Here is a 12,357-nt window from a genome sequence, read left to right as displayed (position 1 = left end):
TGAGCAGAAGCTCCGTTTCAGACCTGTCTCGTCACGCACTCCACATGTACACATTTCTATTCAAAAAGCTAGAATGCACTAAAACAGGTTTTCATTTGGTCCTGCTTAGATGTTTCCAGTCAGTCAGTTCACTGTACAGCTTGTTTGTGCTGGAACATCTAACAGGACACTCACGGGAGTGTAATGGTTTCTTGGAGGTGCTGTTTTCAGACTTCTGCTGATGTTAAAGAGCCTCAAATGTTTTTGTGCGGCAGGAGTCGGAGATGGTGAGAGAGACTTCACAGTGGGAGCGTGAAGAAATGGAAAAAGTGGTAAGTGAAGATAAAAAAGGTTTTATCTGATCATTAGATCAACAAATGAACAGCAAAGCAAAAAAGGAAAGATAGGGTTGTTAGTTTTCAGGGTTTAGAGTCTCTCAGTTTTTATGGAGCTGTGAGGGAAGCGTCTGCTTTCTAAGCCATGTGGGTATTTGATTTTTACAAAACATTTTCTTTCAACATCCCACCTTGCATGCTGTTTCTGCCCTAATAGTGTGTTTCTAATGTAAATGGATTCTATCCTTTCTTTCTCTTCTGTGTTTTTTTTCTCATTTTTTTTTTTTTTGTATGTTTGGTGTGATACCATCATCATCAAATCATCCCTCCGTCCAATTCTCCTCTGCTGCCATTTTCCTCCTCTTTCATCTCTTTGTTCACTTCCGACTGCTCCCTTCTCACCCCCTCATGGCATCACTGTGTGACTTTGTGTGGTTGGTTGGGTGTGTGTGTGCTCTCCTCTCCTCTGCTCCTCCTCTCCCTCTCGGCTAAGGAGCGTATGCGCTTGGAGCGTGAGGAGGCAACTCGCCTGCTAGAAGAGGAGACAGAGGTGAGACGATCCTCACAGGAAACTCCACCACCTCACAGCCATCACAGAACCTCTCCTTATTATTAGCATCTACTTTATCATCATGGACGTGGTGATCATATAGACATGTTATTTGTGTAGCATATTGTGCTCCTTAGTGGAGATTTCTCCATCACATTCTCAGGAAGGGAAGACGTGGACGATCGTCTCCACAAGTTTATTCTGAGAAACCCATTTTTCCAGATATCCTCTGATCCCTGTGTCTTTCTTTATTTTCAGAACATCTCCTCTGGACCCCTGAAGCTGGACTATAAAACCCTTGCTGCACTGCCAACCACCAGTCTGCAGAAGGTCAACAGGGTGAGTCTCACTTCCTCTTAAATCAAAGGCTGAAAGGTTCACAAGGTGTGAATGAATGAATGAAGGGTTCGGACCAGTGGTGGACTGGCCATCTGGCATACCGGGCATTGTCACGATGGGCCCTTTCCGGTTAGCTATGTTGTTTTTTTATGACGAGCGAGTGGAGGCAAACACAGTAACAGGTGGCCAAAAATGGCAAAAATGTGGCAAGAAATAAGTGAAAAGTGACTAAAATGGACCAAAAGCAGTCAAGAGTGAGCAAAAAAAGACAAATAAAGAGGAACCAGGTGGTATGTAATGGCAAAGGGTAGCTTCAATGGGCAAAATGTGGGAAACAATAGTGAAAAAGGGCCAAATTGTGGTATAAGAATAGGCTAAATGTAGGGGAAAAAGAAAACAAGTGGTATTTATTGGATGAAAAGTGGCCAAAAAATTAAAGAAAGCACAAAAATTGGATGAAGGTGTCAAAAGAACTTGCATAAAAGGACAAAAATATGAAAAATGAATACGTATTACATAGCTAAAGTCTGAGAAAGTGTGAACTTTTTGAAAAGGTCCAAAAATGGGACAAAGGAAGTTGCAAAATGGCCAAAGGAAATATGTAAAAAGGAGTAAAGAAGTTTCATCATTTTAAGGTTTTCTGGGGGAATAATAATGAAAATTAAGACATAAAGAGCCACATGTTGCACATCACTGTCTTAATTACGGCTTCTACATGGTGTCACTGATAATGTAATGTGCTGGTCTGGACAGAAAATGCCAGGGCTGAATTTTTGTTCTGAACTAACGTTTCAGAAATTGGGTAAAAGAAATGTAAAACTCTTGGTTGATCAGCCCGTCAGTCCATTCCACTGGTAGCAGCCGTGAGTCCACAACAGTCTAAGTAAGACTGACTTTGGATGCCTAAATGTGGAGCTGAGATAAGAAGAGGTTTGTATTCCTGAAGCTCTTTGAAAGATAAGAAGGATTTTCCCTCAAGTTGTGAAGAACTGAAGAGGAGGAAATCAAAGGAAGTCAGAGGACAGGAACCGTCCAAAGAGATTCAAAAAATGTGTGTATGGGAAAAGTGTGGAGGGGGAGGGGAGAAGGGGACAGCTGCCCACCAACAGCCAAACGTCTGCTCTGGGATATTTTAAACCTGCATCAGGCTCTGAATGGGATGGAGTCACAGAGAGGAGGAGCACATGAAAGTCTCACTTTAGTTTCTTAAGTGTTCAGTGTGGAGCGTTTGCGTAGAGTGAGAGCTCGTCTGGTTCTGATCAACAGTGAGTATGACAAGTTTGTCATCAGTCCTCTTTAATTCTTTTCTCTGCGTTTCTATGTAGTTAAACTTGTCATTTTTATCACACATTTGATAGATTTTCACTTTAAAGAGACTTATTAGTGTCCATTTCTTAAAGAATTACAGTAGGCTCTCATATCTTGTGTCCTACTTGTAGATCTCTGGCCTTTTTGGTCTGATTGAGCAAAACTTAACCCCTTCATGGGATGCAGCTGTTCATTCTCTGTGTGCCTCCACTGCACGTGGTCTTCCTCAATGTGATGTTCAAAACTGCTGTTTGGAAAGTTGGATTGTAGATCAGTAAGCCTGGTGTAGTAAAGTAGACAACCAAACAAAAAATAAGGGATTTGATTGATTAATATTGCAGAGGAATATTGCAAAATGTGAAGTTATAACCATATATATATATATATATATATATATAGCTATGTATTTCACTGAGTTTACTGAACTATCTGCTGAATGTGGAGAAGCCGTTTTGAGCTTTTTTCTTTCTGTAGTCCCCAACAACCGATTGAAACTTAACACTTCCTGGTTTCTTGGATGTTGAAGCTCTTTCAGACTGCGTGCAGACAGCTCAGTGCGTCGGCATGTTGAAATCCTCTCCTTGCTCAAACACAAACTCCCAGCTGTTCCTTCAGTCTGCCTTTGTGCCAAAAGAGCATTGGTTCACATTCCAGCTCGCTGACCTGCATCACAGAGCCCACTCTTCAGTCAGCATGTGTCACTGTAATCTGGGTCTGCTCTGCGTGGCTCAGAAACACTGAGGTCACTTTCATTCTGCATCCAAGTCCATATCCTAATTTTAGCATATTTTATCATTATGTGGACTAAATAGTTTCTTTACTCTTTTTTTTGGGCTGTGACATCAATCGCCATACAGTGAAGTGAGCTGGAGTCCAAATGTCTCTCAGCTGATAGTATGTTTATTTAAAGCATTTATTTAAAACGGCTTCAGGAAAGACTTGATGTGATGTGAGCAAACCTTTTCAGCATCTTCTGCCTCTAGTATTTCCAGCAACTTCATTTTGAACAATATGTTGAGTTTTAATTTATTCAGACAACTTTTTTTTCAGGAAATTTACTTTAAAGTTTACTTTGATCTTCTGACGTGATTCGACTGCCAACTGTCAGTCTTCCTCAAAGGCGTCTTCTGATCGCTTTGATGTGTCCTTATGAGTTATTTCTGGGCGTGGCCATGCCCAGCCTGTTGCCCGATTGGTCTCTGGAGAAGAGTCCCAGGTGAGTCCCAGGTATCAACATCCCTGTTGATATTGAAGCTTTACTTCCTGATCTTGGTGGCTTCTTTAATCCAGAAGAAGAAGCTGGCCACACCCAGAAAGAACATGCTGCCCGGAAAGTAATGAAATAAAACATGTAAAGTAGGTGGCGATATGCACCTTTTCACGTTGGTTGCAGCACACCAATAACCAAGACAGAAGAAGAAGAAGAAGAAGAAGAAGAAGAAGAAAGAACTACTAAGGACAAATCAAAGTGATCAGAAGATGCTTCTGCGAAGACTGAAAGTTGGCAGTCAAAACATGTCAGGAGATCAAAGTACACATCAAAGTAAATTTCCTGAAAAAGGTTTTCTGGATAAATGAAACCTTAACATATTATCTGCCTTTTTTTTCACACTGTAAGCGGATCCTTTCCTCCTGTCTGATTCTGTGACATCACTTTCCTCTATTTGTCCTCCTTCCCTTTGGTCCTGCTCAGTCCTCTACCTCTGATTCTGTGATGGAAGTCCCACTGCAAGCCCAGTTCGAAGCACCTTTAGAGCCCCCGGACTTCCTTTGCCCCATGGACCCTGATACCAGTCAGAGCACAGAACACGAGTATCTTTGTAGCCCCAGTTTCTCCCCCATCCCAACCTCTACCACTGACAGCATTGGCTCATCAACCACTATCAATTCCACTTCAACCTTTCCGTCTGAGGAAGAGGAGGAGTGCCTGGTGGATTCTCAGTCCATCTGTTTCAACCAGAACCCTTTCTTGGTTGCCAATCGCAGAGGAAAAGGACTTCCCCGTGAGCAGCAGATCCTGTCGGGGCCTCCTGTGGGCTACGGCCGGCAGGGCCAGCTGCAGCCGTGGTTGTTCCACAAGGCAAGATGCCTGTTGGGTGTGGTGTGGAAGCAGCATGGTGTGTTTAGCTCACGTGTGTACCTTTATATCCATCACACTATCTATATACTGTGAAGGATTAGAACAAAGCACAGTTTATTAGTCTTTGGTGCCAATTAAACTAATCATGGATGGAGGGAAAGTCCAACTTTGACAATGAGCCAAAAACTAACATTAGAGGCTTGTGTTAGAAATCTATTATCCTAGTTTTCCCTTTACAATGCTGAATTTCTAGTCATATGTCTGAATGCCAAAGGAAAATATTTCTTATTTGTATTATTCTTTATTAAAAATCATAAGCATTTGCACTTATAGACATCAATCAGAAGTTATAAACACATTTGTATTTTTACCCCCCCCCCCCACACACACACACACACACACACGCACACACACACACAGAACTAATAAATAAAAACCTGTTGGTCTAAGTAATCCATTGAATAAAACAACAGATGAATGGATGCAAGTCACCAGTGTTTGCATCCACATTCTGGCTCATATAGTATATCCTTTCTTGAGCAAAGGATCATGGGAAAAGCCTCCTCTGTCCTTGTCTGAGTCCCTTGTGCTAATCCTAGCTGTAGTGCTGCATGTTTCTGCTGTGAGCACAGAGCTTGTGACACTTTGCGAAGTATCCGAGCACCTTCTCGTCTGTACACGGCAGGAATCAACTCTGGAATGTGTGTTTTAACAGCTGTGACGGGTCAAAGGTCACGACTAAATAAACCCGTTGGGGGTGGACGGAAAAACTGAATGTTTTCACCACTAAAACTGAAATCTATGGACAGCTTTTCATTGTGTGTTGATCCTTGTGTTTCCAGGCTCCTTCCTCTGACTACCCGAGGACGGACAGTCCAATCAGAGATGCTCCGTACTCGCCCACTATCCAGCCGGTAAGCACCCAGCACTCCTTCACTGTTAACACTCCATCTTTTTTTTCCTGATTTGCTCTTTTTCTCCCATAAATCACCTGTCCCTCTATGGAGGTAACTCACCCTCTCACCCTCTCCTCCCACCACTAGCCCAGCCATCATTCTCCCACCAGTTCCCAGTGTGCAGGCAGAGAGACCCGCTTCGTAAGTGAGGCTTGTGTCCCTCTCTGCTCCTGCCTGGATGGTTCTGTGTCGCTACGTGCTGCTCTAAGCTCTGCTTGTGGCATTAAGGCACAGTTGTTTATTTAGGTGTCAGTCCGTAAAGCATGAGAGTGCATCTCCGAAACCAGTTGGTTACTGATGGTCTGACTAGATGTGCATTGGTTTACTGCAGAAGCAAACTGCTGACTGGCTGTTTGTTTGTTTTTTGTTTTTTACACTGACCAGCTTTGTCTTGATTGAGTCTTTTTAGTCCATATCACTAAGTGATCAGAGTCCTTAGAGTCACTGGCTTCATTCTAAATTAATTTTTCATTTATATATAAATCTGTAAAATGTCTATACATCTATATCTAAATATTTAGAAGTTTGAATATTAATAGACTGATCCAAAGGTATTGAAAGGCAACAAAGGGGCAGATACTATAAAAGTAATCTTCTCTTCTTCTTCTTTTCATTCAAAATGTGTTGATTTGGAAGTTTTGTTGTTAAGACTGTTTATTTTATTTTTTTACTTTTGAATGAAATAAAAACAAAAAAAGGAAACCTTAAGTTAGCTTATGCTAATTCTGTCGCTTTTCATCAAACTTTTTCATCAAAGCATTTCCATTGTATTTACAGGCAAACATTCATTACTCCTCCACCCCCACTGCCAAGGACACCACCCCATCCTCAGTGAGTGTCTATCCATTGAACTGATGTCAAACACATCTCTGCATTTCAACCGTCCACGTCAGAGTAATTGTGGCCGACTTAACTAGTAATGTACTTGTATTTAGCACAACAACATAACAGATCACATTTAAAAAACCTACAGCTCAATGGATCTGATTCCTATTTTATCTGGAAATATGACGTTTGTGCATTTCCAAAAAGCAGTCATAATTTTTTTCTGAGGTAAGCGTTTTTAAAATAAGAGTTTGGAATAATATATAATCATGCTTTCTATCCTAAAACAGTTTTATGGATGATATATTCAGGCTTTGGAAGTGACAGAACAGAGCAGCCAATTTTGTAATAATCAGAATAAATTAGAAATGTTCTGGTTCAAGAAAAAGCTTTTTTTTTTTCTAAAGTTACCCAAACTGTGTTTTCTAGATGGATTCATTTGAATGTTTTAATTTGAAAGAATTGCTTTTAATCTAGGGTGAGGTTGGCACTTACTGCCTGTGGCCAGAACATGGTAAAGTAATTTATTTAACCACTCTGTTTTAATAACAGAGACAACACAACGTTTTAAATGCTCTCAGACCCAAAGACTGTATTTGTTAATGAAAAGACCAGGTTTTATTTATTTACACAGATCATTTGATCACCTGTGTGCTTGTTGTGTTACGAGTTCATTTAGTTGCAGTGCAGTTGGTGTGAGTCAGTTTAGGTGATCAGATGTGGAAAAGCTTGTTCAAATAAAGATAATAATAATAATAATTTTAGGTTATTGAAAATGTGTTGGAAAGGATAGTTTAGATTGATGAATAAACTTGAAAATTTTAATATTTGGGTTCAGTGTCTACCCTAGCTTCTTGGTTTTGTTAAAGGTGTGTGCAGGTGTAACTGAGCTGTGTGTAACAGTGTGACAGGTATGAAGAGAAAAGACATGCGGAGATAAGAGCAGGGCTAGTTTTTTTTAACACTAAAGGTGCCAAACATGAGTGTGAGTAACAAACTAAACTTATTGATCAGGAAGATGAAATTCACTGACTTTTAAAGAACAGAGACATCTATGTTTATATTTACATGTAGTTTTGTTTTTCATTGCAGACGCGGCCCGGTGCCATCCAACCTGTGGGGCGTGTGCGGCCGAGCACCTCCCCTGCCACGCCTGAAGGCCGCAGTCCCAACCCCTTCCAGCATGGCCCCTCCCCCTTCAACTCTCAGACCTCTGTAAGACCCCTCACCACCACCACCACCACCACCACGTAGGGCTGTTGTCTGTGCTGTCAGCTCTGAGCTGCTCACTGTCACTGTCTCTGAACTCCAGCAGTGCAGAATTTAAGCTCAGTTTTTGTTTTATTTGAGGCTTAAACCAAAAGGCAAAGATGAGTGTAGAGTGTGGTTTCTCTCTGACAATTAGTCACATGTGTTGTCACAGGTGGACTCACACAGAATTGTACAAAGTTGCAGCTCTCTGAAACGCTGACATCTTTTATTGTTTTAACTGGTTGCATCTTTAGACTCGTAACGAGCAAAGAATTGGTGATTTTTTTTTCATCCGTCGGCGTTCCTGATTGTCAGAATTAGCTGCTCACATGGATCACCTCACACAGCTGTGATCAGTCCCAGCCCTGCTCGTCTGTCCGTCTCGTGACATGTTTCCTCCTGAAACTATGCAACCACCATGCTGTTACCCTTTTCTCCTCCAGTCTTCTTCAACTTTACTGGTTTTGTTCATAGTCGACCCTCTCCTCCATCTTCTGTCTGTCTGTCCTCCCTCCCCCCCACCTTTGTACCATGTGAACCTTCAACATCAACCCCCCTCCACCCCCTTCCCAGCAGCCTCGTGCCCCCTCCCCTATCTCGCCCGATGAATTCTCCATGAATGTCAAGCAGGCATACAAGGCGTTTGCCGCCGTGCCTCGCTCACTGGCAGTGCTGGAGCCTCCACAGGTAGGCCGCGGAGCCACAAACACACAAGCATGCTGTGCTGATTGGTTGGTCTTATCCTGCCCCCCCACATCGCTCCCTCCTGATTGGAGCAGCCTGTGACGTGTTGTGACATGTGGAATGCCTTCATCGATTGGTTTATGTACCAAACCATCATCATCATCAGTCCTACTGGTGCCGATTCCCTCCATGTGTTTGTTGACGCGTGCCTCGTGTACTAATATTTGATTCTTACCTTTACATCATGTGCTCTCCTTGTTGCCTGCTCTGTGTCTCTGTTCTAACATGGTCCATTTATTTCGTTATTCACACAAATATCTTGCTCTGCTAACAGGATCTGTACGCTGTCAGGAACAATTTCCACCCAAAGCAGCCATCACCAGAGGTGAGTAGTAAGTCCACAGTATGTCAAGAAAAATGGAAGAATTGAAATTTCTAATAAGAAAAGAATTAGGTAATGTTTGTTTTTAAAGTCAAATTTGTATTTATAATGTATGAAGATGAGCTGCTTTGCAACCCCTAAAGCAAAAATGTCAAAAGAAGAATTGGATTTTCAATAAAAGTAAAAAAAGTTTTTGAAGAATATTAAATTCCATCACCTGGTTTCTTTTCACCTGGTGTTAATCTTTGCATAGAGCAATCGCTGTTTGTTCACTCCAGTGTGAATTCTGAACTTGATCATTTTTGGAGAGAATTGCCCTTGAGCAAGGCACCGAACCCCAACATCGCTCGCTTCATTGTAAATCGACTTTGAGTACTCAAAAAAGTGTTATATAAAATTGATGTATAATAATAATAATAGTAATAATAATAATAAATAAAAGCATCAGAAGTAAAATATAATTCAAGTAACATTTAAAGGTGTTAGTATCTCTAATATCTTCATGTTTATGTTTTTTTTTGGAATGCCTTTTTTTGCTGTAAATTTTTCCACGGTGAAAATGACATTTCATTACTGTAGAAAAGCACTGTTTCAAAACATTATCAAAAAGCAAAAAATGTTTGAGGGCCAGAATTTTTGCTTGCTAAGATTTTCACAGGTCACTCACTGCTGTGATACATGACAAACAAAACAACATACTATGTAAGGTACAGCAAAGGCACTGTTGCATATGTTATATATATATATATATATCAGCATCAGTCATACATCGACTGGCACAGGCATACTACACCAGTGGTTCCCAGCCTTTTATGGATGTGACCACATTTTGATCTAAAACATTTCTGGTGACCCCAAAAACACTTCTCTCCTAAAATTTGTTTGTATTTGTGTTTGTTTAACTGTGTTACAAATACAGAACAGCTAGGATTAGTGACAAATTGTGCCATCTTAGATATTGTTTATAGTACATTTTATTTGAAATTTAACAGAGCGTATTAGGGCCAAATTTTGATGGAGAAAATAATTTTGGGCAAATCAAAATGAAAGTCGAAAAGTCTAGATTTAAGTTGAAATTTTGAGATTAAAGTTGAAAAATAATGTTGAGATTAAGCTTCTGTAGACTTGACTTTAAGAGCAAACCTAATCTTCTTGCCCCCGCCTGTAAATATGTATATATCTTCATCTTTTATTCTTTGTATATTATTTTTTCTATTCATATTTCTATTTATATATAGCCTCTATTATTTTAGTTTATTTTATCTTCATGGCACTATTTTTAGGTGTTATTTGGGTTTGTTGCCCTCTGTTGTCTTTTTTATTGAGCTGTCATGGCAGTAAAGATAATCTTTTCTATGACCGCATTGTATTTTGAGTTCATTTTCAATATTTTGACTTTTATCTCGACATTATATTTCAACTTTAATCTTGACATTTTAACTTGATTCTTGATTTGCCCAACATTATTTTCTCCATCAAAGATGGCCCTAATCCACTTCCATGGAAATTGATTTATATTTCAGAAAGTTAAAGTATAGAATACAGTTAAGATTGTGTGTTTAAAGAATATATTTTTCATCAGTATTTTTTTAAAATCAATTACTAGGCAGTTCATGGGACCCAATTTAAATCCAGGCGATGCCACATGGGGTTACGACCCCAAGGTTGAAAAACACTGTACTGCACTGTCAATCAAACATTTCCACAGAAACTTACATGCAAACTTCCACACTTTCAGTATCCCACATTCATCCCTTGCTATAGTAGTATAGGTAGTGTCTAGTTCTTTCCCAGTTTTCATTTGCTTATTTTATTAATATATATATATATACAGTATATATATAAAGCTTGGTGGAGAGAGGTAGAAATGTTGCTCCCTGGTTTCCATAGTAAAGCCTTCCTTGAGGCTCAGTGTAATCCCACTGCTCTGACAGTCTGGTGATCACATCTGTGGCCTTTTCAGCCTGAGTTGGTCAACGAAGTGTTTGATGACACAGACGGTCATGGCGGGGCTGGGAATGGTCTGACCAGCCCAGTCTCCCCCCGCCCCTTTCTCTCGTCACCTGATCGTCGGGAGTATATGAGCCTGGCAGCCGTGCCTCGCGTCTCCAGGCCGTCCCTGGACACACAGGTACCACCGCTGCAGCTGCCTGGTCCCCGTCGGGCCTGTGGTGCGCTTGGCTTTAGAGGTGGTGGTGGCTCAGCTCCCACTAATCAGGGGCCAATCCTGCACCTGTTACTAATGAGCGCTCCAGTGTAATAACGCAAAATCATCAAACTGGTGTTGGGTGTCGGATAATTTCTTTATCTTTGTAGCAGTTGAGCTTTTTTCATGCAGACTTTGATCTGAATGCGATCCTACGTCAGCTGTTTTCTTTTCAAACACTGTGCGGTGTATTCTTTTTTTTTTCTTCTCGTAGAGTCCAACTTTTGGTGGGAAGAACAGCCCAGAGCAGCGTTCTTTCAGGGACCGACAAAAATATTTTGAGATCGATGTGAAGCAGCAGACGCCCGACAAACCTAAACCTCGGGTCTCCCTCGTAGGAGAGGACGACCTTAAAAAGATGAGAGAAGAAGAAGGTTTGTCTGCTCGTAACTCGCTGACATCACATCTGCAGCAGCTGCAGTATAAAGCACACGGTCTGTCTGATCTATCCTTAGCAAAGAAGTTTGAGCAGCGGGCGAGAGAGTACCTAATGGATGAAGATGAGGAGGATGAAGAGGAGGATTTGGCTAAGCAGGTAGCTCAGATGAAGGCCACTGGGAAGGTGCTACTGGATGGAGTGGAGTACAACGTGGAACCAGTATCGCCTCCATCTCAGCAATGTGCCACGCCTCCAAGCTACAATGCTACACCACCCAGATACTCCAGCAGCTCAGGGTAACGACGCCGTTTTTCTTTTTCATCCTTTTCCTCAAATTAAAACCTTTCTTTAATTATTATTTCTCTCAGGCTTTCCTCAGTTGACGGCAAAGGAGACTCTCAGAGAAATTCACTGGAAGACGGTTTCAGACTGGATCAGAGGCCCAACTCAATGACAGGGTAATTACAGCTGCTTTACTTCTTATTTCCTCCTCCCCGTCATCCTTCAATACTCATTACTGCGTTTCTTCAGCTTGATCCCATTTTATCCCGGGGAATCCACGGCACCCATCCGTACGGCCAAAGCTGAGCGCAGACATCAGGAGAGGCTGCGTATGCAGAGCCCTGAGCTGGCTGTGGCTCCTGATAAAGACCTGTCGCCTGCAGAGAAACGAGCTCTGGAGGCGGAGAAGAGAGCCATGTGGAGGGCAGCGAGGTAACGCTAATCTTTTGGATTCATTCACAAAAATAGATGCCTTTATTCTTCTGGAGGCAATTTCTGTTCAATACATCCTGGATAATATGGTCAGCTATATAATAACCTGTACCTGATTCATATAAAATAGAAGTATATAGTTTTGAGCCAATGTGCAGAGTCTATAGCTTTTAACTGAATGTAAATGACACGAGTACAAAGCAAAATGTGTAATGTGAGAGAGAAACTGCAGATGCTTTGTGAGACGGAGCATCAGGTGCACAGTAATAGGTCAGCCACTCCCAGCTGTGTGATGTCATGACTCTGTCCTGCTGTGGTCATTGTCTTCCTCTCTTTCTCTTGCTCACTGCACGCCAAAAACAGATTGTT

The 12,357-nt window shown here is 41.4% G+C and overlaps 1 protein-coding gene across 20 annotated transcripts in view; it reads left to right on the top strand.

Moving 5' to 3' along the window:
• Positions 1–12,357, top strand: part of scrib (scribble planar cell polarity protein) — a 79,948-nt gene that overhangs the window by 59,823 nt on the left and 7,768 nt on the right. For 6 of the 20 annotated variants that reach the window (XM_028433863.1, XM_028433864.1, XM_028433859.1 and 3 more), the window contains 15 exons: positions 255–311; positions 808–864; positions 1,123–1,203; positions 4,205–4,591; positions 5,434–5,505; positions 5,635–5,688; positions 6,325–6,378; positions 7,465–7,587; positions 8,197–8,310; positions 8,642–8,692; positions 10,653–10,820; positions 11,110–11,269; positions 11,351–11,570; positions 11,643–11,732; positions 11,806–11,988. In XM_028433863.1, the coding sequence (XP_028289664.1) occupies positions 255–311; positions 808–864; positions 1,123–1,203; positions 4,205–4,591; positions 5,434–5,505; positions 5,635–5,688; positions 6,325–6,378; positions 7,465–7,587; positions 8,197–8,310; positions 8,642–8,692; positions 10,653–10,820; positions 11,110–11,269; positions 11,351–11,570; positions 11,643–11,732; positions 11,806–11,988 (1,871 nt within the window). The remainder of the gene's footprint in view (positions 1–254; positions 312–807; positions 865–1,122; positions 1,204–4,204; positions 4,592–5,433; positions 5,506–5,634; positions 5,689–6,324; positions 6,379–7,464; positions 7,588–8,196; positions 8,311–8,641; positions 8,693–10,652; positions 10,821–11,109; positions 11,270–11,350; positions 11,571–11,642; positions 11,733–11,805; positions 11,989–12,357) is intronic. The other 14 variants (XM_028433860.1, XM_028433862.1, XM_028433874.1 and 11 more) reach the window with 14 other exon arrangements.

The sequence above is a fragment of the Gouania willdenowi genome, chromosome 20 (genome assembly GCF_900634775.1).
Source record: "Gouania willdenowi chromosome 20, fGouWil2.1, whole genome shotgun sequence".
NCBI lineage: Eukaryota > Metazoa > Chordata > Actinopteri > Blenniiformes > Gobiesocidae > Gouania > Gouania willdenowi.
This window is presented reverse-complemented; position numbering and strand designations above follow the sequence as displayed.